Below are 25166 nucleotides of genomic sequence, written 5' to 3'. Positions count from 1 at the left end.
CAAGCCCTTTGAGGAGCTAATTTTGGGGTTGGGAAATTCCCTTTACTTTCAGGACCAGAAAGAAAGGGATTGAAACTGCAGATCATTTGTTCTCTGAAATATCCTGTTCTTCCACAGAGAGTTCCCATAAGAAGAAGGAAAGAAAAGACTAATGAGGAGGTTAAGAATGCTAGGAGATACACTGGCTCCTTCTTTTTGTCTTCAGAATCTCTGTCTGTAAAGGAAGAGGAATTTTCAGATTCTGGTTATAAAAAAAAACAGACATAGGACAAAGAGTGCTTGTATTCCCAATGGAATGCTTTGATACTCTGCTCAAAAGGAGTCTCTGCTTTAAAAATAGAATGGGAGCAAGAGGAAACTGAACTTGTTCCCATCAGAAAGCAATGGTCTGCAAGCAACAAGAAGGAAAATCAGGCTTTTTACATGTAACAGCTGTTGAAGTGGTGAAATCCAGTTGGAAAAAAGCTTTCCAAAGAGGATCCCTGATTGACTTACGCAAGATCAGCTTGTTGTTGCCTTCTGAGACAAAAGAAGTTTTCATGCAAGTGCTTTCACTTTCCTCTTCCTGAGATCTGGATAGACAATTTGGAAAGTTTAAGGTAGTAAGTGTTGGTGTTTCTCTCTGTCAGAGCTCACTGCCTGTTCATTCAGCAAAACTAAAAGCACAGCTCCAGCTTGCATACTCTCTAGGAAAAAGAATGAGAAAAAAAAGCAGCCAGTGAAAACAAATTAACTCAGTGGAATATGAATTCCTGTGAACTGTGTGTTTAAGCTGTGGAAATAATTTTGATCACTTCTCAGATTCAACTTTACTACCAGGCATTTAATATCAGAGTAAAATAAATAGCAATGCATGTGTAGTGCTTCTGAATAGTGGTACAGTTCCTTTCACTGATTTTAATTCATATATTTGTTCAATTTTACTTTTATTTTGTAATACAAATAGTTAAATGAATTAAAGAGGAAAAGACAACTCTATTTCCCTTCTAATCTACTATAGCTCTCACTTGGAATTACTTTTTTGTGTAGACAATTAGATCTTTGTTGTAGGAAAGCTTTTCATATATTAAATATTTTGAAAGTTTTCTTTCCAAATTCTATCTGCAAGTAGAATTATGTACACCTATAACATTTTGATTTATTTTCCTGATTTCCAGAATTACCTATGGAGTGAAGTAACTTTAATCTTTCCCCTTATAAATTGTAGCGGTTTTATGTACATCTGGCTTTCATGTAAGATGGACTATTTACACCTAATTAGTTTTTTTCTCTTAGCTCAGCTTTTTGTTTAGTCGGTATCTTCGGAGTACTGAGGTATAGCTTTGAAAGCATTAGGCCAAGCAATAAAAAAGAAGTATTAACTTTTTTGCTTTGTTGTCATGATGCCCATTGCATATATAATACCAAACTGTATTATTGTTTTTGTTGCCAATTTAAATACTAAATTCATACCTGTTTTGCCGTGCATCTCTTGCTTCTTCTTGTGAGCTTCTCCCCTTTTTTGACCTAAAAATCCTTTTTTCTTTCCAGTATGTGCTTCTAATCTACAGGGGGTTTTTATTAGCATGCAATTCTTTTTTTAAAAAATCATTAAACAAGGCTCTAAGGCCAATATTCATATTAGGGCCGCTTAGAGTTCCATGTTTGTGAATTTCACACATTTTGTTCTCCAGGTGTTTTAGAGGTGCATGTGATGGCAGACCAAAACCAGCACCCCATTAGCTGCCTATCTAGCAATCCACAGTGCATTGAATAAATTGATTGTAACTTTGTTATCATCATGAAGCTACTCTCAGTTTTGAGTGTGAATTTAGCTGCAGTTTGAGCTATCAAAATAAAAGAATATGTTGTGATTTTACTTTTCTGCTTTTGCTTGCTTTGCTTTGCTGCCTTGTCAAAGTATATGGGGAGAGGGGATAGAAATAATATCAGCCTTTTCTGTTACATCCATGTTTTTCACTGTAATGGTGCTGATTGTATGTTCATGATGCTGACTGTGTTTCTACATACTTCTGCTATTCCAGCCTAATATGCTGCAAATCCTCCTATTATGAAGTAATCAGATATCAGCATAGGATGTGTTTCATATTATGAATTTCTTGTTTTGAAGTAAGGATTTGTTGCTGAAAATGAAAGGATGAAAGTTAGAAGATTGAATCCTATCAGAATAAATATTGTTAGTGTAGCAAGGCATGTGTAATATTGTGGATTCTTTGTATGTTTTGCTCCCCAGTCAAATCAGATCAATTGTATAAAACCTATGAAATAGCAAAATAAACTTAAAATAATCCATTTTAAATCAACAATAAAATTGTTAGTGTTGTTTATTTTCTCTGAAACTTACTGCCACATTTTCATCTAGCAGTAATGAAAACAGTTACATGTGCCCAGTTGTTGTAGCATGTTGTGCTCTTTGCTTGACAACATGAACAAACTGCATCTTTTTAACTGGATTTCAGAAAGCATTTCTTCACTTTGCAGTGCCAAGATATTAACACCCACAACCTATGGCTTATTTATGTCTGTCTGTCTGTACACTTCCCTCAGTTGTTTCAGCACATCTGTCTGTGGGACTAAATGATTGAGTTGGGGAAATGATCAGGGATGAAAATAATTCAGTGCTCAAACTTTTTTTTTGGTCTTCTTCCCAAGTCAGTACTCCAGTGGGACGACTGAGAGATGGCGTGAAGGGAGGAAAAAGAGGGGAGGATACAGCAGGTGTTCCATAAAATGTCTTCAAAGTATGATGTTGCCTCTATTAAAATACTTTTCTTTTTCAGGAAAACTTCATGGAAGTAATTAGAAATCAGGAATTTCTGTTATTGCCAGCCACTGAAATTGCTAAGCTTTTAGCAAGTGATGACATGAACATTCCTAATGAAGAAACTATACTGAATGCACTACTCACGTGGGTTCGACACGATTTGGAACAGAGAAGGAAAGATCTCAGTAAACTCCTGGCTTACATTAGACTGCCTCTGCTTGCTCCACAAGTAAATTGTTCAGTTCCTCTCTAGTTTATACCATGGTTACAATGGGCATAATGTCTACAGTATAATTATATTGAAAGCGACAAATCATAAAATTTATATTGATCTGGATTCTTAGAGCTGCATGTAAGAACTTAGCATCTTGTACAGGCGTGATAGTTTGTGTCTCTGTAAACTGCAGCGTATTCTGATTCTAGGACACAAAAAGGGAGTGAGCTTCAAGAAAAAGTTGCTTTTTTTGCCTATAAAAATGCTTATCAAAGCTATCTTAGTCACTATAGGCTGTGTCCTTTTTAAATTTCTTCTATATGGAACTTGCACGGTTTATTTGGCTCATTACATTTCCTCCATGTAGAAATAGCTAGGAAATGCAATTTGAATTAATTGTTTGGAGTGATTTTTCTTCTATTAAGTCTTGATAGGCCATCACTGCATACTTCTTGTTCTTCCCAGTCAATACTTTTTCTCCTTCTTGGAGAAGATTAACAGAAAATGTAGAGGGAAGCTTTGGGCTCAGTTTGTTTAAATAGTTGGGAATTACAGTTTTCCTACTCCCCTAGGAATGGCTACTCTTGTTCGTCTCAGACTGATTCCTTCAAAGGCAGGGAGGCCCTGCAGAGACCTCCACAGATCAGAGGACTGGGCAGTCACCAACTGTACAAAGTTTAACAAGGGAAAGTGCCAAACTCTGCAAATTGCATGGGGCAGCCCTGGATGTACAGACAGACTGGGGAACGACATGCTGGAAAGCAGTGCCATGGAAAGGGATCTGAGGGTCCTGCTAAACAGAAAATTGAACATGAGCCAGCAGTGCCCTGGCAGCCAGGAGGGACAGCCCTGTCCTGGGGGACATCAGGCACAGCATGGCCAGCCAGGCAAGGGAGGGGATTGTCCTGCTCTGCTCTGGGCTGGTGCAGCCTCATCTTGAATATTGTGTGCAGTTTTGGGCACCACAATATAAAAAGGATCTAAAACTGTTAGAAAGTGTCTAAAGGAGGACAACAAAGATGGTGAAGGGCCTTGAGGGGAAGCCCTCAAGTATAAGGAGTGGCTGAAGTCACTTGTTCTGTTCAGCCTGGAGCAAAGGACACTGAGGGGACACTTCGGTGCAGTTACAATTCCCTTGGGAGGGGAGGAGGAGGAGGGGCAGACACTGATCTCTTCTCTGTGGTGCCCGGGGACAGGACCTGAGGGAATGGTGTGAAGTTGTATCAGTGCAAATTTAAGTGGCATATCAGGAAAAGGTTCTTCACCCAGAGGGTGGCTGGGCACTGAACAGGCTCCCCAGGGCAGTGGTCACAGCAGCAAGCCTGACAGAGTTCCAGAAGTATTTGGACAATGCTCTGAAGCACATGGTCGTCCTTGGGGATGTCCTTTGGGGTGCTGGGAATTGGAGGTGATGATCTTTGTGGGTCCTTTCCAACTCTTATTTCATAATTCTGTGATTCACTTCCTGATAGCAAGTTTGTAAGCTAGGTTTGATTATTTTTATTTGTTTTTTCCTTTCTTATTTTTCCTTGCTGGACCTTCTTTAGTAATATTTAGTGTTTACTATATAGTCAAAGGATTTTGCTTTATGATTTTCAGTTTGCTTAGTGAGAATTCTCTCTTAAATGAAGAAAATAGGATTTTTATGGAATCCAAATAATAAGTAAAATTCATTAAGACAAGAAAAAATGAGTTCAATTAATTCATAGTGATAAATCACATGCACTACATTCTGTGTATTTCTTCTAATCTGATGTCCTCTTGCTGGATAGTAAGATTCTCTACCAAGCATTTTAGTATTTATTTCTATACTGATTATTATATATTCAAAAGCAGGATTTTCTCAGTTGTGGCCTTGACTTTGTCATTCATTTTTTCTAGAAACATAATTCAGAGTAAGGCAATTGACAAGGAGAAATCATTGTTTTGTTGAACATTTACTTAATTGATAACTAAGTAACCCCTCCTGTATTCCTTTTAATTAATTGTCTGTAATTGAAACATCTTTAGGAACTGAAAGTACAGAATTTATCCCAGAAATATGTACTGAAATCAAATTATGTCCACTCAGTAGCTGATTAGGAAAATAGCAAGATGAAATACAGAAGAAAAATTATATTTTATTTTATCTTTAATTTTTAATCTCATCTCCAAATATATACTTATATTTCTAAAACAATATTTTTCTGTTACTTTTTTATTTATTACTTTCTTTAGCACAATAAAGTGTTAGAGCTATGATTTTAATATGGAAACATTTAGTAGATGAGTAAACTTATTTGAAGTGCCCAAAACAGTCTTAATGTTTTCAGAATCAAGTTTTTCTTCCTGATTATGTGACATTTGACTATCTGACAGCAAATATAGCATAATTAAAAGCTTTTTAGTTTTATGGTTGATGAGTTAAAGGTATTGGAAAGAAATTAAATTAGAAAATTGAACATCATGCTGAAACCAAAACCATTGTAAGAAGAGATGTAGATACACTTTAAAAAAACCTCCAGGAAATGCTATGACACTGTAACACTGGAAGCAAAAAAATTGTAAGCAAATGTTAGTTTTATTGGTTGCTTTTATGCATCCTTTGTAGACATCTCTGGTTAGTGCTAGCAGTGTCCTAAATATTTGTACATTTATTTTTCCTAAAGATGAATATTTGTCTGCCTCTTTAGCTGTAAGGTGGCAAATATTACTTCTCTGATAAATAATGAAAAAGATGAAAAAATTAGAAATTTCTGAATTACAAGATGGATCAGATTCCTTTTGGACAGAAATTCCTAGTACTGGAGTATCTGCACTACCTTTCTTCTTATCAGATTTCCAGTTACTATGATTTCATGCTAACATGTGATTTGTAAATGCTGTTAGAAATGCTTTCAGTACAAGGAATGAAATCAAGTTGCTTTCAGAGACTGACTCTGTGCTGTGAGAAATTCTTTATAGGTTGAGTGGGTTAGAAACTGTAGAAAATGTAGGTTGCATTTTGTTGTTGCAGAACTCACATTCACACATAGTGTTGCTTTAAATACTGTGTGCTCCTTGTCCATCAGAAAAATATAAAGTCTGAATTGGTCATGTTGTATTCAAGCCTTACTTTTCATGCCTGCAGTTCTGAGAGTGTCTGATTTAGGACAATAGCAATTAATTGATTTCTTTTTTATATATATTTTAAACCATGTGCAATTCTATAGTATTGCACACTGGCAGTTAAAAGGCAGCTTTTAGTTTATTATTTTATAATCATAAAGTGTCCCTGTGAAGTGATACTAGCAGTCCTTTGGGTCAAAAGAAGAAATAATTGAAGGTATGAAAGTAAAGAATGAGATTAAGTTGCCTCTACTAATTTACATGAAAACACTTGATTTGCTATTTTAAATAGTGAGAACTTTGTCCACTTAAAGAAATGCTGCAGAAATCTCAGTTTTCTGAAAATCACTGATAAAGGGCTTTGAGAAGGTTTTTTATTCTCTCTGTGATGGTTATGTTTTCTGTCATATTTTGTGTTATTTTGCCTGATACTGAGGTGTTCAGGTTTAGCCATCTGTACTTACTTGTATCCCTTCTGGAAATATGGTTGTCATGTTTGCCACTTTGCAGCCCTAAGGCAGCTTTATTATAGATAACCATATTGTGCACATCTGTTTCACAGCAAGTCCCTTTAGTACTTCTGATGACTGATACCACAGCAGTTTTGTACCTGTTACTTGGCTGTCAACAGCTCAATAAAGACATCTCATTCTGGTTTGTGGACTTGAATGTCTAATATTCACAAAGTGTTTGGATTTTGGCTTTTCAGAGGCATCTGCCTTTTTCCCTCTCTCTTTTTCTGACAAATGTCCAAATCCCAGTGGGGCAATTCATTTATTTTTTCTGTTATTCATGCCATGTTGTGCAGCTCAGAAAAATGCCAGTTTACAGACTTCTAATAAGTAGAATGTGACTCTCAGTGTAATTTTTTCCTGCAGTTTGATAAATATGGACAAATCACTAAAATATTTGACAAACCACTCCAGAATCTTTGACCTTAAAAACTTCTGTTTGTAGTCTTTACTATTCTGTGGTTTAACTTTATTTAATTCATATTTAAGATTTAAAAGTTGCCAAATTTGCTTGCAAGCTTGATATAAAAATTTTAACAAAGGCTTTTATTAAGTGGTACACTGTGATCTTGGTCACTGTTAGGGTGAGGAACAGAATATATATTAAAATATTCAGCATGTACTGAAAGGGCTTTTACAGACCTCTGCATTGGGTGAATTTGGGAATAAAACCATGAGGTTGGACTGACTTACATACCCAAAGCCTTTTTCCATTTTCTTGAACATTCCTGCACAGCACTGGAACTCGAGATTATGTTTCCTTCCTTTGGACCATTAAGCTGAAATCATCCATTAAGATCAGATGGCCTTCCACTTTAAATATTTATTTATTTGATGGTTTCGCTCAAAATGTGAATGTTCTCTTTATTAGCAGTTTATTTTCACTCTACCCTATTTTTTTTAATATGACCATTTTGAAAATACAGAGATTTTTAAATCAGGCAGTGAAAGTGTTTGTATAAAACATTATCTTGGTAATCGTGGTTTTGTTTTTCATGCTTTTATTGTTCATAGCAATACAGCTTGTTTGATTTTCTTTCTTTTTCACAGTTTTTGGCAGACATGGAGAACAACGCTCTCTTTAGGGATGACATTGAATGTCAAAAGCTCATTATGGAAGCAATGAAGTACCATCTGTTGCCAGAGAGACGACCTATGCTGCAAAGCCCTCGCACCAAACCTAGAAAATCTACGGTGGGCGTTTTGTTTGCAGTTGGAGGAATGGATGCAACAAAAGGTATTGGCTTATGTAATGTTTAGCTGATGAGCTGTTTTGGTTCTTTTTAAAAGAAATGCTCAGTAGATTTTTTTACAACCTGTTAAATCTAAAATTCAAGGATTTGGCAGTACAGAACAGGAAACATCTAAAGTGTATACTGTTTATTAGGTTAAAAAGGTCTGTATATCTTTGAGACTGCTGTAAATATTCTGGAATCTAGAGTTCTGATTTGAAATTACCATAGAAATAGCTGATTACTGAGTAGTGAAGTTTAATGGAATACAAACTAATCTTTATTTACTTGACAGGGCAGTAACTTGGAAGAAAAGGTCTGAAAGGCCACAAAGGTGACCTAAACATGCTTTAAAAAAGCCAAAACAACAAAAATATTTTGACTAATTATTAAATAGTTCCGTCAAAACTACTTGATTTTTTTTTCATAGGAAATTCCATACTTTTTAATGGTAATTAAAAAGGATCTGGTAAGTTAGAAAAGTTAGAGCAGAGAAAGTGTTTTCTTTAATTTGTTATTTTAAAGCTGTTTCTTGGTAGTTCATGTCACATACCATCAACTTTTTTCTCTAATATTACAAAACAGTTGATTTCAATATGTGATTGCATTCCACATGGTTAGTTTATATTTCTAATATTTCTATTTTTAAAGGCTTGATTCTGCAAAGCAGTTACAAAACCTGGTTTTTGTCTTGAAAAGCACCAAGAAAGTTGTCCTTTGTAATGGTGCAGTTAATTGCTTATGAAGTCAAAAAAGACTATTTGTCTGCACACACTTAAGAATATGCTGCAGGATATCATGGTGTCTTGTGGAAATCAGCATATTACTAAAATGCAAACTACCCTAGTGCTTCAGAGCTTGTTCTTTTTCCATATGTAACTTGCATATATTGTCATTCAGGAGCTACAAGCATTGAAAAATACGAACTTCGTACCAACACATGGACTCCAGTTGCAAACATGAATGGACGAAGATTACAGTTTGGAGTTGCAGTCTTAGATGATAAATTGTTTGTTGTTGGTGGCAGAGATGGACTGAAAACATTGAATACTGTGGAGTGCTACAACCCTAGATCAAAAACTTGGAGTGTAATGCCACCAATGTCCACTCATCGTCATGGTCTTGGTATGTACAGTTCTGTAAAGCCTGACTGCATATTTTTTAAAGGTTACCTGGTTTAGGATTGGTCAAAAAAGAATTCAGAAATAAAGTTTGGGGGGATGAAAATTTTGTTTAGATGCCAACTGCTTATTCAATGTCCTTTCTCCTTCAGATTATATTGAAGATGATTGTATTTGGTAGCATCAGCTACCAAAAGAATTTTTTTTTTCTTTTCAGTTTTGTGGTGCACACTGGACTGCCACTAAGAAATTCTGATATTTATTCCTCTTAATTGTCTGATCTTTATTCCCCTTAATTGTTTTCATATCTGTATTTTAGGAGTAGCTGTATTGGAAGGTCCCATGTATGCTGTAGGAGGACATGATGGCTGGAGCTACCTGAACACAGTAGAAAGATGGGATCCACAGGCTCGTCAGTGGAACTTCGTGGCTAGCATGTCAACTCCCAGGAGCACTGTTGGTGTAGCAATATTAAATGGAAAGTATGTGAAGGAGTTTCTGTTTTCAAATTTAAAATCTCATTATTTTAATGTAATTAAAAGACCATCTTAAATGACTATGAATAATTTCTCTTGATAGATACCAGTTAGTAGCATTAAGAGCCATGTTTCTTCATTCACAGTAGAGATACTGTGCTGGGCCAAGCAAGCCTCTCCACAGCATTACAGCTGTGTGTCAAGTACAGTGGGGCCCTCATCATCCTAGTGACAGTCAGCTGGACTTGCTTCAGTATGGCAAGATCTTTCTTAAACCAAGAACCTGCTGCATTAGAGTATGAAATTTGGCAGAAAATAATCCCCCTTGCATTCCAGCTGGTCCCCAGAGATCAGAGGCGCTGGGTGCAGCTGGGCCTAATTTCTGTTTATAAGCAGTTCAGTGATGTAAGTCTGGTTGCATTCAATACTTTAACAACCACAGAGCCACAAACAGTGTGGTTTTTTGAAGCTATAGAAATGCAGATTTGGAGCTGCTGATTATGAATGCACTTACTGCATCAGCACTAAATATACTAAGGCTATAACCAAGCTAAGTTAGCAATTCAGTCTAAATTAACAAATTCAGTCTCTTGCTTCACCCTTAATTAAGCTGAATTTCACCTTGGTATGCACATACTCAGTCAGAGATGCAATTCTTACTAAAGAAGTGCCCCTGCTTTGGGAATAGAGACAGGTGCAAGCCATGTTTTGCCAGGGTGACACAGCAGACAAAAGCTACTGAGTAGCATTGTGGTTATGGCAGAATATTTACACTCTATTGTCCACAAATTTTCACTTCCTGTTTATGTGCTATCTGTTCATCTCCCTTGAGCTACTTGAATGCTGCCAGGTAAAAAAAGCTTTTTCACACTTTTTTAATTTTGGAAGCCTAGTCACTGGCAAATTAGTACTACTGAAAGACACCTACAAAGGGTTCTCTAAGATCTGGAATAAGTCCAAGAATGAGTGGAAATGCTCACTGCCTACAGGAGGGAGGGATGAACTTGAACAACCAGCAAGCAGAGTGCCTTGGCTGCCTTGGAACTGCGGTCTCAGATACCTAAGCTGGGTCTTAAGCTTGCTATATATTCACCAGTGGGTCCCAGGTATGATGAAAAGCACCAGAATTAGAGCCTCACATTTCCCTATTATTATAGAATATTGCCTAGACTCTTAATGGAGGCAGCAACAAAAGATCACTACAGCTGACCTTTTTAAAACACATGCAGCATTTCAGATGCAGGAACAGTAACTTCTGCACTTTCCTGTAATGTCTGTTTGTAACTTGGTTAAGTTTCAGTGATTGAAACTGAAAAACCTTCATATAGAGAAGTTAATATGGCTTTCTCCGTGTCCAGAATGTGAAATCACTGCATAAATGATCAAAACTCTCTCCATGCTTTGAGGGAAGGTAAATTTGGGAGCTTCATAAATTTTGTGTTGCATAAAGGATTGATTTTAGTAATGTACTTTATGGAACTACAGCAGAGTTCTACAGAAACCTTCAATATATTCCTTACCTTAAACACTGTACTGTTTAAGGTAAGGAATATATTGTTTTACAAGAAGAAATATATTGTTGTACTGTTTAAGGTAAGGAATGTATTGTTTTACAATATATTGTAGTACAGGTACCACTAGTGTTGTAGTAGTACCTGTACTACTAAACAAAGAAACTTCCATGGATTTTTTTTTAAAGCTTATTAAGATTGTTACTGAGAAGGACTAGATCAACCATATTTACAAGATGATTGTATTTAAGTTCCTTGGTCAGTATGTGTAAAAAACCAAACACTAGTATTACCCAAACTGAGGACATCTTTAATCGTGCTTCACGGTAACTGTTGTAAATTCACACTATCATTATCTGCATTATCTAATGTTTGTTTGATTATCTAGCCATTCTTAGGCTCTGAAATAATTAGAGGTGATTTCTCACTGGATTTTACTTCTGATGCATTGCTTCCTTTTTAGAATGGCTTCTGTGTTCCTACTTTTCCAAATAATAGTGCTGGGCATGTCTGCTGCTATGCCTAGAGTGCTCATAAATTCTGTTCATAAGCTCTTTATGAAGTTTGATTATTTGATTAGTTTTAAAGGTTCATCTGTGATTGTGTCCTCCTAAACCAATTTTTTTTTCATTCATTTCAGCCAGCCCTTGCAAATAATTGAATTCCTCTGTACCAAATGCTAGAAACCTTTTTCTTAGGACTAAGCAGATTGGGCCACCTAGTGGGTGTGAGGGATTTAAGGTAGTGCTGTCAGTCATGCACTAAAACCCTGGTCCAGAAAAACACTTGAATGCCTAAGATGAGGCAGGGTAGAGATGGTGCGTGCACAGATCCACTACTGAATTTGTCCTTCTGACCCTGCAAGTCACATATGCAATTTTGAAATTGTTAGCTGTAGGCATAGGTTGAAATATAAATGCTGTGTAAGATATTCAATTTTCTCTAAATTATTGTTGTGATGCATTGATCATTACAATAGGAGAATATTGGAGCAAAATCTTGCCTGAGTATTGACAGCAGAGCAGTCTACTGAAAGTTGAAAGTCCTCTTCTAAACTTCTCTTTTTAACAAACTTGAAATCCTTCATGTTTCACTACAAACTGTCTTATTCAGACAACATTTATTTTCTTCTTTTTGTTTTTGTTTTACTTTGTAGGCTTTATGCAGTTGGTGGTCGAGATGGAAGTTCTTGTCTTAAGTCAGTAGAATGTTTTGATCCTCATACAAACAAATGGACTCTCTGTGCTCAGATGTCAAAAAGAAGAGGTGGTGTAGGTGTAACCACCTGGAATGGGTTCTTGTATGCCATAGGGGGCCACGATGCTCCAGCATCCAACTTAACATCCAGGCTGTCAGACTGCGTGGAAAGGTAATGTCCTGCTGGAGGCATATCCTGCCATGGGCTTCTGATTGTGCCAGTCTGTCAGGGGATTTATGGAAAGAGCTGTGAGTAGAAACCAAATTGAATAGGTGTGTTATTTTTAGCATGAACAGAGGAAATTCACATATAAAAATATGCTATGTAGGCATACTATGATTCAAAATGTTACCAGGACAGAATATGTAAAGCATATTCTTCTTAATGCAATTCATCTAGATTATTTTAACAATCTCATTGAATTAATTATGTTGGGTAACTGAAACAACGTGGAGTTGATTGCTTTTAAAAATGGAGCAGATCTTCTTTTACACAAGAATCTATTATATGAATCTATTCATATAATAACTTCCAAAGGAGTTAACAGTAAGGTTTGGTGAATCTTTATATATCAAATTCTTTCTTGTACCCTCTAATGACACTGGGAAATTGGAATGTAATTCAGTCATTCCTAGGTTGGTATATCTTTCTGTAACGTGATTAATGAATGACTGTATCACAAATTGCAGTAGTACATGTTATCCATAAAATAATTTTAGAAGTAAATACTTCATAATTCACTGTATTAAATCTTCATTGGCATTTTAGATATTTCTGAACTATGCTTTAATTCTCTCCCTGCTCCCCCACCACCAGCTGTAAAACTTTTCTTCTTTTCTATTACCTCCCAACACTTAGAGTAAGTCCTCATTGCACATATTCTTCTTTTACTAAATTTATTCATGCCAGGATATATATTCTACCGTTAACCTCTAAAAAATACAAAATAAAAAAACACCCACAAACCAAACCAACAACAACAACAAAAAACCCACACCACAAAAATCCACCAAAAGAGAGCTGTAGTTTTCAAACTTTCAGAGTCATAGTAGACCTGAAAATAGTGTGGCCCATAGCCCTTAACATGCAGAAGTTGCACTGAAAAGACCCCAGAAAGGTTTGCAGATAGGAAGCTACTTCTCAAAAAATACCAAATTTTTAGGGCTATACAGATAATCAGAAACCAAAGAGAAGCAGTAAGTCTGTGTATTTTTCTACATCAGTATTTTCTGAAACAAAGTTACAGAACTCATTACTTTAATAAACAGGAATCATCTTGTAATGCATTTTGTCCTTGTTCTTTAAGTGAGTTGAAATTGAAGACCATCAAATTCATGGAACTAGTTCCTTAAAAAAAATAAAGAATTAAGAAATATTAATTTAAAAAATCAGGCTTTTATGACCACACTAAACTTCTAAATTATATTTTGCAAAAGAAGTTGCTATTCCCAGATAAATATAATTGCTTATAAATTATAAAATAATTGGAAAAGTAGCTTACTAATCACCTTATTCTGTTTGCATCTGTGCTTCAAGTAGTTTTCATGTTACAGTTATGCTTGCATGCATTTGTGTAATACTTTGACTAGAGGACAGCAAATAAAATTGCTAGAGCTCTTTGTATCTATGCTCTTCATGCAAATAAATTAAGACTACTGTCTTTCAACTTGTTTTTAGCAAGTATGATCTTAGCCAAATAATTCTTTTCTTTGTACAGTTTTTAGAGCCCTTCAGAGCTCTGTAATTACATTAGTTCTGCTATAAGCATCTGCAGTCTTAAAAAAGATTGTCTCTTTTAGTCAGATTAAAATATATTCCTTGCCATAAGCATAGCATGGAGTCTCCTATGTAGTTCTCAATTTGACTTGTAAAGAATGTTGATAATGTTCTAGAACCACACAATTTTTTTTCATTAAACCATCTGCTGTTTACTGTGCTGATACTTCTGGTTTCAAAAGTGTTGTAAATTGTCTTAATGGTTTTGTATTTCCCATATAATTTTTTCAAACCACTTTTGGGGGTCATATTTTTGAAAGTGGTAATCTTAGTAATGATAATCTTAGTGCCAAACCAAATTTTACCAGCCTGTGCTTTGACATACTTAAAGCAAGCACTTGCTCTGTTGTGGTGTAGCAGCAGAACTGTTTTTGGCATGGCATGTTTAGACATACAAAGTGTAGTAAGAGCAGCTGTATATGGCTGTATGACTATTTGGAAAGCAGCATGAAGTAGATATCTGGCTAGTAGTGACTTGTGTTACCAGATGACTAAAGAAGCAGTTTCAAAGGGAGGGAAATTGAGGGGGGAAAGTCCTTTAAAATTGACATTCAGATCTGTGCTGTTCTGTTTTCTACTACCTTGACAGCATCAATTCCAGCACATTTTGTTGTTGTTGAATTTTGGTAACAGTTTTAGTGCATAACACAAATTATCTTTTAGGTATGATCCCAAAACAGACATGTGGACTGCTGTGGCCTCCATGAGCATTAGCAGAGATGCAGTAGGGGTGTGTCTTCTTGGTGACAAGTTGTATGCTGTTGGAGGATATGATGGGCAAACATATCTTAATACTGTGGAGTCCTATGATCCCCAGACAAATGAATGGACACAGGTATAGTTTCTGATCAGACCATACACTACTATTAATATTGTTATTTCAAATGTGCCTCCTTTTGCAAGGAGAATTCAAATATTCCTTCTCTAAGAAGCAGTTTCTTACTAGTCTGTTGTGAATCTTTTTTCCTTTGTGTATCATCTTGAGATGACTTCTCTTGAACAGACAGTTGTTAATTTCCAATAAACTGCCCTCCTTGCTTTTGCTAGAGTATAGCTACTCTCTTTGACAATTTCAGCTACTTTTAATAAAATGTATTGCCACATTCCCCAAACTGTCATAAAGGATTCTGTTTACATGACTTCCTGTTCTGAAGATAAATGAGAAATGTAGATTAGTTTTAGCTCTAATGTGTCGCTCAACATTTATTTCATCAAGGTTTTGGTCATTTTTTCATAAATAATCCCGTCCTGAGGTGAATGCCATGTACAGTGTATTCAGGTTCCAGAAAGCCTTTACCCATTTTTCTTTTTGCAGCTTTAGAATAAAAATAATTCTACAGTTCATGCTCAGAAACTATTACTGTCAGTTCAGAGCTTGGTTACTTTTATATAGCTCCAGGAATGTGTCTCTCTGTGGGAAGAGCACACACAAGGACATCCTGAGCTGACTCTCCCTTGGTATCTAATGCCATTTGAGATACCCTAAAGCATCTACATCCACCAAAGGTTGGCAGATACAGCACACACCCTGGGGGACACCAAGGCCCTCCTGGAGTCCAGTTGCAGACCAGGATGAGTGTCCAAGCTCATCTGTAGTAGCATCAGACACCAGTATTTAGGCTACTGAATTCTAAGCCACCTGGATATGTTATTCTGGTAATAGCCCCAAATTCTTAACTCAAAAAGAGAACTAAACTGCTGTGTATAAAAATCCCTGGAACACAAAAAACTCAACTGTCCATTTCCCTCTGTTTCCTACTGCTGCAAGCTCTTAAAACACAAGTCATCAAGGAGGATCATCAGAGTTTGGGGCATCCACTGATACTGGTAATGATAACCCATGGCATTGTTAGTCCTGCTAAAGAAAAAAAAAAGTGTATCAGAGGACAAAAGGTGCTTCTCACCAGAGGAGAGAAACTGTGCTTCTCACCATTGCATCTAAATGAATCTCATGAATCTCACATGTTTAGGTGGTGGTCATCTGTATGTACCTCTGTATCCTTAGCCTTGACCCTCTATGTCTCACTGAATGCCACAATCCTAGTATGTAGGATAGTTGCAAATTTTTCCCAGAGGGAATAGGAAATATTTGTGTACCTTCCTTTTCTCATTATGTCAGCAGTCTGCCACCTCTTCATCCTCCCACAACTCAGGAGAAGGCAGTGGAATTTTCTCAGGTGAAGGTTGTCAGAGCCACAGACAGCTCTATAAAAGTCTATTGTTCCTGGGGGAAAAAAAGAAATAGGGGAGTTGGCATAAACAGCTTTTTTTTGTCTTTAGGATAGTCTCTGTACCACTTGATGTGCTATTCACATATATTGCAATACTATGAAAGTTAAAAGGGGAAGCAAAGGGGAGTGTTAGAAACTACTGCCCTCTGCTCAAGTCCAGCAGAATCTCAGCAGAAAAGGGTCTTGCCAGAAGTAAATTCTGTTTGCAATTAAAGAATAAAGGCTGGTGAATTTATTCTGATTTCAAGAACTCTTAACAGGATTTTATCAAATAATCAAGTAAAAAGGAGAGGTTGCCCCTATAATTTTAGGCATTTTCTGTTTCTGAGAAATGCATTCTTTTACCACCCTTTACTCAATTGTCTGATTGTCTAGCTCAGGTATCCAGTTTGTACAATAACAAAGGTTTCTTTTTCCTGTTATACTGAATAATTGAAATTATCAATAAGAATGTATTGATGTCCTTAGGGCTTGCTATTGTTTTCAGAGTGCTCCACTCTGTTATATAAAATATCTTTACCTTTGCCTTGTGTTTGTATCCAATTTTGGACCAGTTTGTAAGTCATGTTAACAGAGCATGGGTGATATTGTCATTCTGCTGCAGCCATATAATTAGGGGGGGAAATAACTTAAGACTGATTGCACTCATCTCACAAATTGTTTGTTTGTTTACAGGTTGCACCACTGTGCTTAGGAAGAGCTGGAGCATGTGTTGTGACTGTAAAACTCTGAATTATTTTCTCTGGGAAGATGATATTTTCCTGTGTAGACTCAGAGGATTACTTTTTCCTCAAGCAAACTACAAGTGCACCAATCAGCACCAGGTGCAGGATATTCTACCACAGCAAAGTGTTTGGTCTGAAGTTGACATGATGTTCTTATGGACCAATATTAAGCACTTTTTAAAAACTTTTGTTATGCATATGTTACACGAATTCTTCTTGTAAGAAAGTCACCTGCAACCTGCCAGTTGGCAGTAGAGGACTTCTGTTTAGGAAGTGCTAAGAAAATGAGTGAACTCACTATAATAATCAAATGTTATGGTTCTGGGGCCTTGATTTCCCTAAATGCTGAGCAATGATGCTGTAAATGGATATACTTTGATATAATTGGGTCTATCTCTGGATGAAACAAGTTATAGGATTGGACCCCATAGTTTTAATTTGCCTGTAATAAAATGCAAATAGTATGTGAGTAACTACAAGGCAGGCTAACAAACCAATGCAAACTATTGTAAATGGCAGGTGTCATGTCTGCCTTGGAAATGAAGTTGTGTATTTGGTGAATCTTTTGCACTTTTTAGCATCATTCCTAGTTAAGCAACGTTTTATTTAACCAAAGCCTTATTTTAAATATTGTCTTATGCTAATAGAAACCTGCTATTTAATAATTTCTGACAGATATTTTTGACATCCAGTGTACTTTTGGGGTTTTCAGAGTTATTATGCAAGATGCAGAACATCATACCTTTTGCTCTGCTTTGGTTCTTGTATTTACTTTGCTGTTTGTATGCATTATTGGAAGAATTCTAAAGTGTGATTAACAATTAACCAATTTAAGTTTAATATTTGCACTTTGGAATTTTTGAAGCATTCCATTACATTAGACTAATTACATTTTTAAATGAGGCTTTGCACTACTATGAGAAGTATACTTTTATAAGATGAAGAAATTGTCTGTCTTTCCTGTAAGGTTATTTAAAAATGTAAAGGGCCCAATCCTGCCAGATGCTCAGCTGCCACCATTTAAGCATGTTCAGCATCTTACAGGACAGTGAAGTGTTCCTCGCAGGGCTGTATTAAATTAGTTACCTTATTTAACAGTTACCTAATTTTTTAAGATACTTCATAATTTGCCTTTCTCGAGCCCTCTGCTGTTACACCGAATTGCTTTGAACGATCTAAATGTTCTCGGGAGAAGCCTATTTGTATTTGCTTTTATGTGCCTTGTCCCTTATTTTCTCCGAACAGCACCGCCCGTGAAAAACGGGAAGATGTGAATTCACTGAATGTTTTGGGTTTGTTTTTTTGTTTTTTTAAAAAGTTTGAAGTGCCCGATACCCAAAGTCCTTTGTACATTTCTAATTTTAAACGTGTGTTTTAACGCTCTCGGCGAACTATTTATTGTTTTAAAAGAAATCGGTGACACTTTGTGATGAAGCTTTGCTGTTGGAATACAGCTGATCTCAAGAGGCTTTGCTGGCGAGTTGTGTGTCTTTATTCCCTGGTTTAGAAGCCCGTTCTGCGTGACCGCGGTCTAAAACTCCCCCTTTCCTCTGAGAATTGGGTGCCGCGGCCTCAGGCACAGCTCCTCCCGCGGGGGCCGGGCCCGGGGCCGCTCTCTGCCCGCCCCGCTCTGGGTGCCGCGGCCTCAGGCAGAGCTCCTCCCGCCGGGGCCGGGCCCAGGGCCGCTCTCTGCCCACCCCGCTCTGGGTGCCGCGGCCTCAGGCAGAGCTCCTCCCGCCGGGCGGGGCCCGGGGCCGCTCTCTGCCCGCCCCCGGCCCTCTCCGTCTCCGCGGTGACCGCGGCGCCGCGCGCGGGAGGCGCATGCGCGGTGGCGGCGCAGGCAGCCCGCTCTGGTGGCCGCGATGAAGGTGGGTCCGGGGGCCGCGGGGCGCCGGGGGCCGGGCGGGGAGCGCTGGGTCCGGCCCGCGGAGCGAGCGGGCGGTGGCGTTTGCGGCCTGGGCCGGGCAGGGAGGCGCGGCAGGAAGGGCCGCCCGGCAGCGGCGTGGGGGCCTGGTGTGCTTGCCGGCACTCCCGCGTTTGTTTACTTTCGTGTGGGGAGACTTCGGGTGGAAGGGAGCTTAAAGAACATCCAGTTGCGACGCCTCTGCGATGGACAGGCACATCTTCCACCAACCCAGGTTGCTCAGGGCTCCATCGAGCCTGGCCTTGTACCCTTCCACGGATGAGGTGTCCACAACTTCTGCGGGAAACCTGTACCAGTGCCTCTCCACCGTCTCAGCAACCTCTTAGTAACTAATCCAGACCTACTCTCTCAGTTTGAAGCCATTCTCTCTTGTTCTGCGGTTGCATGCCTTTATAATAGTCCCTCCCTATCCTGTATGTTTCCTCAGGTACTGAAAGCCCACAGTTAGGTCACGCCAAAGCCTTCGCTTCTCCAGGCTGAGCAATCCCAGCTCTCTCAGCCTTTCCTCATAGATGGAGAAGTGCTTCTTCCCTCAAATCATCTTGGTGGCCCTCCTCCTTAGACTATTTTTCAAAATCAAACGTCATTGTCAGATGTCGTTATGAGTGTGGCACGTGGTGGTTGTGTTTTTGCTGGTTTTGTGAGCAGAATGCAGATTCAGTGTGAAGAATGCCTCAGTTTACATTGACCCAAAAGAAGGGATAAGAACCTGTGGCAGACGAGCAAACCTCACAGGCATTTGGTGGACAGCAGGGGTTGGTGTTTATCTTATGACACGTAGGGATATAAGTCACGATAGCCAGCTATGGAGCAAACTTGTGGGCTTTATCTTACACCCAGGTTACAGAAAAATATCTGTGGGGGCTGTGAAAGGAAAAGGCCGTTCAGAAATTTTCTCCTTTGGAAGTCAGAATCTCTTTTTATAGTGTGTTGGTTTGGGATCTTAGCTTTTAAGACCCAGCAATTCAGAGTAACCACAATATTACCTGTCTCTTTTAGAGTGAATGTTGAGCCTTCTGTGTTTACAAACCAAGGATACTTTCTGGTCCCAGACTTTTCCATTAAATTTAAAGAACTATTAACGATGTGGTCTTTGAACTACAAGGGGAGAGTCTCATGCAATTTTTTTTCTTGTAACTAGGAGGCAAAAATAATAGTCTATTATTAATAGAGCTGCAGTTCTCTATGCGAACACCCAGCAGCAGAAACTTCAATTTTTTCCACTCAAAGAACGTTTATCTGGGATTTTGCTACTTCAGTGCATTGGAATCACACAGAAGCTGTTTGTGGTGGAGGGGGGGTTACCTCCACAGTACTCAGTTACTAACATGCTAGGCAGCTGTAGTATTCTTATATATGATGATTTTAAGATGTATAATTTCCTACTTTTTTTTTCTTTTTTTCCTCCAGCAAGTATTCACTCTGTATGAAAAAGCTTGGTCTGGTTCACCTGTGCAGTTTGCTTGGCAGAAAACTTTAGGAAATTTTCTTGCTGTAATAGGGTAAGACTGCAACTATTCATTGCCTTTGTCCATCAAAATTGCTGATAAAGAAAGGGAATTATTCTATATATTAATCTTTTTTAGAGGTGATCGTTCTGTGAAAATTTTTGATCGTCATGGTCAGAAGAGAAATGACATCAACCTGCCAGGGTATGTCCTAAGATAGGTTTAAATTATCTTCATTGTTGTTTTCTTTAAAAACACTTCTCTTCTGGTGAGGTGCTTAGACAATGGGAGAAATTTGTAGGATGATATACTATCTCTGGTGAACATACCTGGCAGATAAGACAAATTATGTAATTAACATGTAGAAAAAAAAGAAGACCTATCACATTAAGAAGGCTCATAATGAGGTTGTGTGCAATATATCCGTGCATTCTTGCTATTGTTGATTTTCTAACAATTTGTTACCATGGCTTTGCTGAGGAAAGGTACTTCTGTGGTTTAGTGCTTGTGTTTACATCAGTGGCATAACTGTACACATTGGCATTGTTGCTTTAGGTCAAGATGAAACTTTTTTTCCCAGCTTACCACACTCTGTTTCACATCAGAGAGTGGTATGGAAGTTTACAAAGTGGATTTTTTCAGATTAAATCAAAAAACTTATGTACTTTGGGAAGATATATTGAACTTCTTAAAAGGTAGTGAGACCATAGGAACAGGCTGGATATGGATCAAGGGAAACCTCCTTAGGGAAAAATGGTGTGACATTGGGTCATCATGTTGATTTGCTCAATAAATACTTTTTTATTGGGCATCATTAATACCTCGTGTTAGTTTCATTTGTGTACTGTTCATCTCTTCTTAGCACTTTAACTGTTCTTAATCATCATGGCAATTTTTAATTTTATTTCTAACTACCTGATGAATTTCAATTAAGACAGACCCCTTAGTCAAGGCAAAACTCCCATGATGTTTAAGGCTGAAACCTCTAGTCAAGGGTATAAGTTTAATTTCCAAATCATCACTTACATAGCCCTGTGTCATTGGTTAATATGAGCCAGAATCACTCAGTTCCCCAAGAAGTCTAGAAATCCAGTCTTTGTAGTTTGTGGTAATTGCACCTTGCACCAAACCAGGAGATGCAATTCTCATAGTCTTTACCAGACTCACATGTTTTTCACTGACCATCACACCTTGCTGTTCAGGGTAGGTGTTGTTCATAATATGGTCTGGCTGTGTCAGTCTCTTCTGCTTGGTAATATCCATGGCCCAGCTCTTTCTGTGCAGTGTTTGCACAATGTGTGATAAATTCACATTCTCTCCAGAAAATTGTCTAAAGTGAGGAAAGCTGTGTGGAATCAGAGATGTATTATCAGAAAAGTAATCCCAACTCTGAATGGCCTCTAACAAACCACAACCTTACAGAGGACTTTCAGTGTCTCTTGAAAATCAAGGTGATCGTATTTCAAGTACTAGAACACAGGTAGCAGTGTTTTTTATGGCCTTCCTCTCTGCCCCTGTCATCAATGGGATTTGAATAATAAGTGGGGTAATAATAATAATTTGAATAAGAGTGGGGTTGCTATAGGAATAGTTTACAGATAAATCTCCAGTCTGGGTTTGCAGGGGAGGAGAAGGGAAAAATAGGGACTCAGTTGCATAGTTCTGGCTGTTTCTGTACACTTACAAACACACTTTAACATTCCTAGTGGTTTTTTTTTCTTCAGTAACTGCGTTGCTATGGACTGGGATAAGGATGGAGATACTTTAGCAATAATCACAGACAAATCTAGCACCATATTTCTGTGGGATGCAATCACAAACAAAACAAGCCAGGTAGACAGTGGCATGAGGTAAGAAATTTTGTTTTAATGTGGATATTTAAAGAGTTTTACCATTGCAACTTGTTGATGTGGAGGCTATATTTCAAGATCATCTTTTTATTGGAGTCCTCATAATATATATACTAATTAAACTAATATGCTGCTGTTAATTTGCTAAATTATTTTTCATATGATTTGCTGGTTTTGAAGTGTTTGTTGTGGATGGGGATTTTGGGGGTTACAGGGTGTTTGTTTATTTTTTGAATGTCAGCAGTGCAGTTGTCTCTAGAGCACTTCTCTTCAATGTTTCACCTTTGGGGTAGCAACAAGGATGGGTGAATTTTTCATGTATCTGCACTTGCTACTCTTTCTCCTAAGTCTTTCACACCTGCTAAAGGGAGCTTAAAAGCGAGAGAAGTGATATCAGTGGTGCTAAGAATTATTTTTTTGCCTTAAATTAATAAGGGAGCTAAAATGCTGTTCACAAAGTAGAGTAGTTTAAGATGAAAGGAGATATCTAAGGGTCAAAGCCTTACCTCTCTGAATTTGGCCACAGACTTTCGACTCTTCTGGGGTCGGCATAACCATCAAGCATTGGGTTAATAGATAAGCTTGGTTTAACAATTAAATTTGTGACTTCTTTGAGTCTATTTCTCTAAACTCTTGTGTTCTACATAAACATTCTTCTTGTAGGAGAGAGAGTGGAAACAACTCTTTCCTGTGTTTGTTAAGATGTGTGTTATACATATATTATATTGAGGGAATGAACAGATATGGTCTGTTGCTCGTGTGTGAGCAAATACTATGGGGAGAAGAGTAACCTGCCAGTATGCAAGCAAAAAGGAACATAGAAGGTACTTAACAGAATGGAGTCTGCAGTTAATTGCAGTTCCTTCATGATCTTTCTCTCTAATACTGGAGGTAAATTGCTTACTGGAGGCAGTCTTGCTAGAGCAATATATATCTATGTAAGTCCCTGATCCTTTTTTTTGTCATGGTGTTATTGCTTAAGCAGAATAAGCACCAAGACATAAACAGTGTGATAATGAGGCTTTTCTGATATCCTTCCCTTTTTGAAATTAGAAAAGCATCCTTATATGCAAACCAAATATATTGGAGGGCATTTCACCTGTCAATATTTGAAATTTCTATTGCATGCTTAGAGTGAAACTTAAAAAGTTGGGAGGGACTGCACTAATTAAAAAATTTTGGTTTACAGGTTTTTTTTGCTTAAGAGGCTCTTGGTTTTTTAACATGATATATAATATCTGCATAGCCTTAGTTGTACACCAAAATAGGCCTTGCTCTATCTGAAACTTCAAATTAAAATAGATCTTTCTAACTTCTTTATTACATTGACTAGAACCAGACCTACTCACTTTTGAGTTGGCTAAATGCATTGGGTTATTGAAGAACAAACAAACAAACAATACAAAAAGTGACTGGAAAATAACCAGTGATTCCATCTAAGACTCTTGATGTTTGCAGACCCATTTTCAAGTACAAGTCATGCTACATTACCTCATACAATTTTTTATTACTTTTACTATCTTCTGCATCCTTAGATAATTCTGATATTGGTCGAGAACATTTACTTAATTTGAAAGTTCTCGTTGGTCTGTATGACTCATAGAAATTAAAGACAAATGCAAAATTTATTTTGCTAAATGTTTGAATATGTGAACACATGAAAGGAATCTCTACTATACAAAGTAAATTTTTTCTTTGTTTTAGGGATGCAATGTCTTTCTTGTTATGGTCTCGAGTAGGAGCTTTACTTGCTGTTGGAACAACAAAGGGAAACTTACTCATATATAACCGTCAGACTTCTCGCAAGATTTCTGTCCTTGGTATGGACTGCTTTGAAACTGCTCTGGCACATGTGAAAGTGGAATTTTGCTAATATACATAGTTTCCTTTCCAGTTCTCTATATAAACATGCAGGTAAAAAATGTGGTCACACTCAACTTGCACCTTCTACTTTGGTGTACTCAGGAGAGTATTTTGAGAGAATACTAACTTATATATATATATGTATGTATATATACACAAATACCTAACACTGCCTTACTGCCTCCTGGTGGACTTGTGTTACGTTTCTTGCCAAGGAATTGTGTGATTGTTCATTTGCTAAGTTACTCTTTCTTACCTGCTTAGAGTACCTCTGGGCATAAAGGCTAAGGATGTAACACATTCCCCAGAAATGTGATGCAAATAAATGTAAGAACAAGGGCTGTGCTGTTTCATGTAAAGTCAAAAGATTTTCATCTGAGAGCGGATTTTTAAAAAAAGGCTCTTGCTCTGACAGGTTGTTTCACATTCTGACATTCTTTGTTTGAGTGTACTTCCATCACAGATTTTTTGTTGTTGTTGTTGTGTTTGATTTGTGTTCTATGGGATTTTTTCTTTCTCAGGTAAACACACCAAGAGGATTACTTGTGGCTGTTGGAGTACTGAAAACCTCCTTGCTTTAGGAGGTGAAGATAGAATGATTACTATAAGCAATCAGGAGGGGGATACTATAAGACAGGTAGTATTTATAATGGACATTTATTTTAAGATGTACTGGTTTCCAAGAAAGCTGGGACCTATGGGAGCTTGTGCATTTTGAATCCCAGGGCTTTCAAGGACCGGGAGCTTTTTCTTTTTTCAGTGTTCATTTTATGCCAACATGTCATTAAGACCTAAACTGAGGTCATGTCTTCTCCCAGTGATTTTCTTGATTTTGATACTAAATGCAGTAGTAACTTTCCCTGTCTGTCCTTATGCAAAATTATACGTGGCAGGAGTAATGCCATTATTTATCATCAGCATGGGCTGCATTAACTGTTGATTTCTCAATCTGCACTTCTTTCTTGCAGACCTCAGTCAGCTCAGATCCCAGTGACATGCAGTTCTCAGTTATGAAGACTGATGACAGAGTATCAACCAGGGAAAGCACAGTAAGAAGTCACCACAAAATACTGTAGCTCGAGTGGGAATAATCTAACAGGATAACTCCATGTGACCTGCTGCCTTTTCTTCTGAGGAAATGGAGCTGACTTCTGTAGGGGAAAGTCTTGAATTTGAGATTGTAAAGATTTGAGAGTGTATTCTGCTGAGCTTGCATTTAGATTTGTGAACCACT

The 25166-nt window shown here is 37.7% G+C and overlaps 2 protein-coding genes across 4 annotated transcripts in view; both read left to right on the top strand.

Annotated features, from left to right (window-relative positions):
* KLHL5 (kelch like family member 5) overlaps window positions 1-18316 on the top strand; it is a 49936-nt gene extending 31620 nt beyond the window's left edge. For both annotated transcript variants that reach the window (XM_058024209.1, XM_058024208.1), the window contains 7 exons: window positions 2781-2993; window positions 7628-7814; window positions 8710-8934; window positions 9250-9412; window positions 12074-12286; window positions 14555-14726; window positions 16798-18316. In XM_058024209.1, coding sequence (XP_057880192.1) covers window positions 2781-2993; window positions 7628-7814; window positions 8710-8934; window positions 9250-9412; window positions 12074-12286; window positions 14555-14726; window positions 16798-16854 — 1230 coding nt within the window. In that variant the 3' untranslated portion in view covers window positions 16855-18316. The remainder of the gene's footprint in view (window positions 1-2780; window positions 2994-7627; window positions 7815-8709; window positions 8935-9249; window positions 9413-12073; window positions 12287-14554; window positions 14727-16797) is intronic.
* A 311-nt stretch (window positions 18317-18627) lies between these two features.
* Window positions 18628-25166, top strand: part of WDR19 (WD repeat domain 19) — a 40075-nt gene continuing 33536 nt past the window's right edge. Inside the window, exons 1-7 of one of the 2 annotated variants that reach the window (XM_058025369.1) lie at window positions 18628-18715; window positions 20182-20273; window positions 20358-20423; window positions 21944-22069; window positions 23774-23889; window positions 24454-24569; window positions 24901-24981. In XM_058025369.1, coding sequence (XP_057881352.1) covers window positions 18710-18715; window positions 20182-20273; window positions 20358-20423; window positions 21944-22069; window positions 23774-23889; window positions 24454-24569; window positions 24901-24981 — 603 coding nt within the window. In that variant the 5' untranslated portion in view covers window positions 18628-18709. The remainder of the gene's footprint in view (window positions 18716-20181; window positions 20274-20357; window positions 20424-21943; window positions 22070-23773; window positions 23890-24453; window positions 24570-24900; window positions 24982-25166) is intronic. The other variant, XM_058025370.1, reaches the window with a different exon arrangement.

This window comes from Melospiza georgiana, chromosome 5 (assembly GCF_028018845.1).
Source record: "Melospiza georgiana isolate bMelGeo1 chromosome 5, bMelGeo1.pri, whole genome shotgun sequence".
NCBI classification, from domain to species: domain Eukaryota; kingdom Metazoa; phylum Chordata; class Aves; order Passeriformes; family Passerellidae; genus Melospiza; species Melospiza georgiana.
Note: the sequence above shows the minus strand (reverse complement) of the source record. Positions and strands in the feature narration are given on the sequence as shown.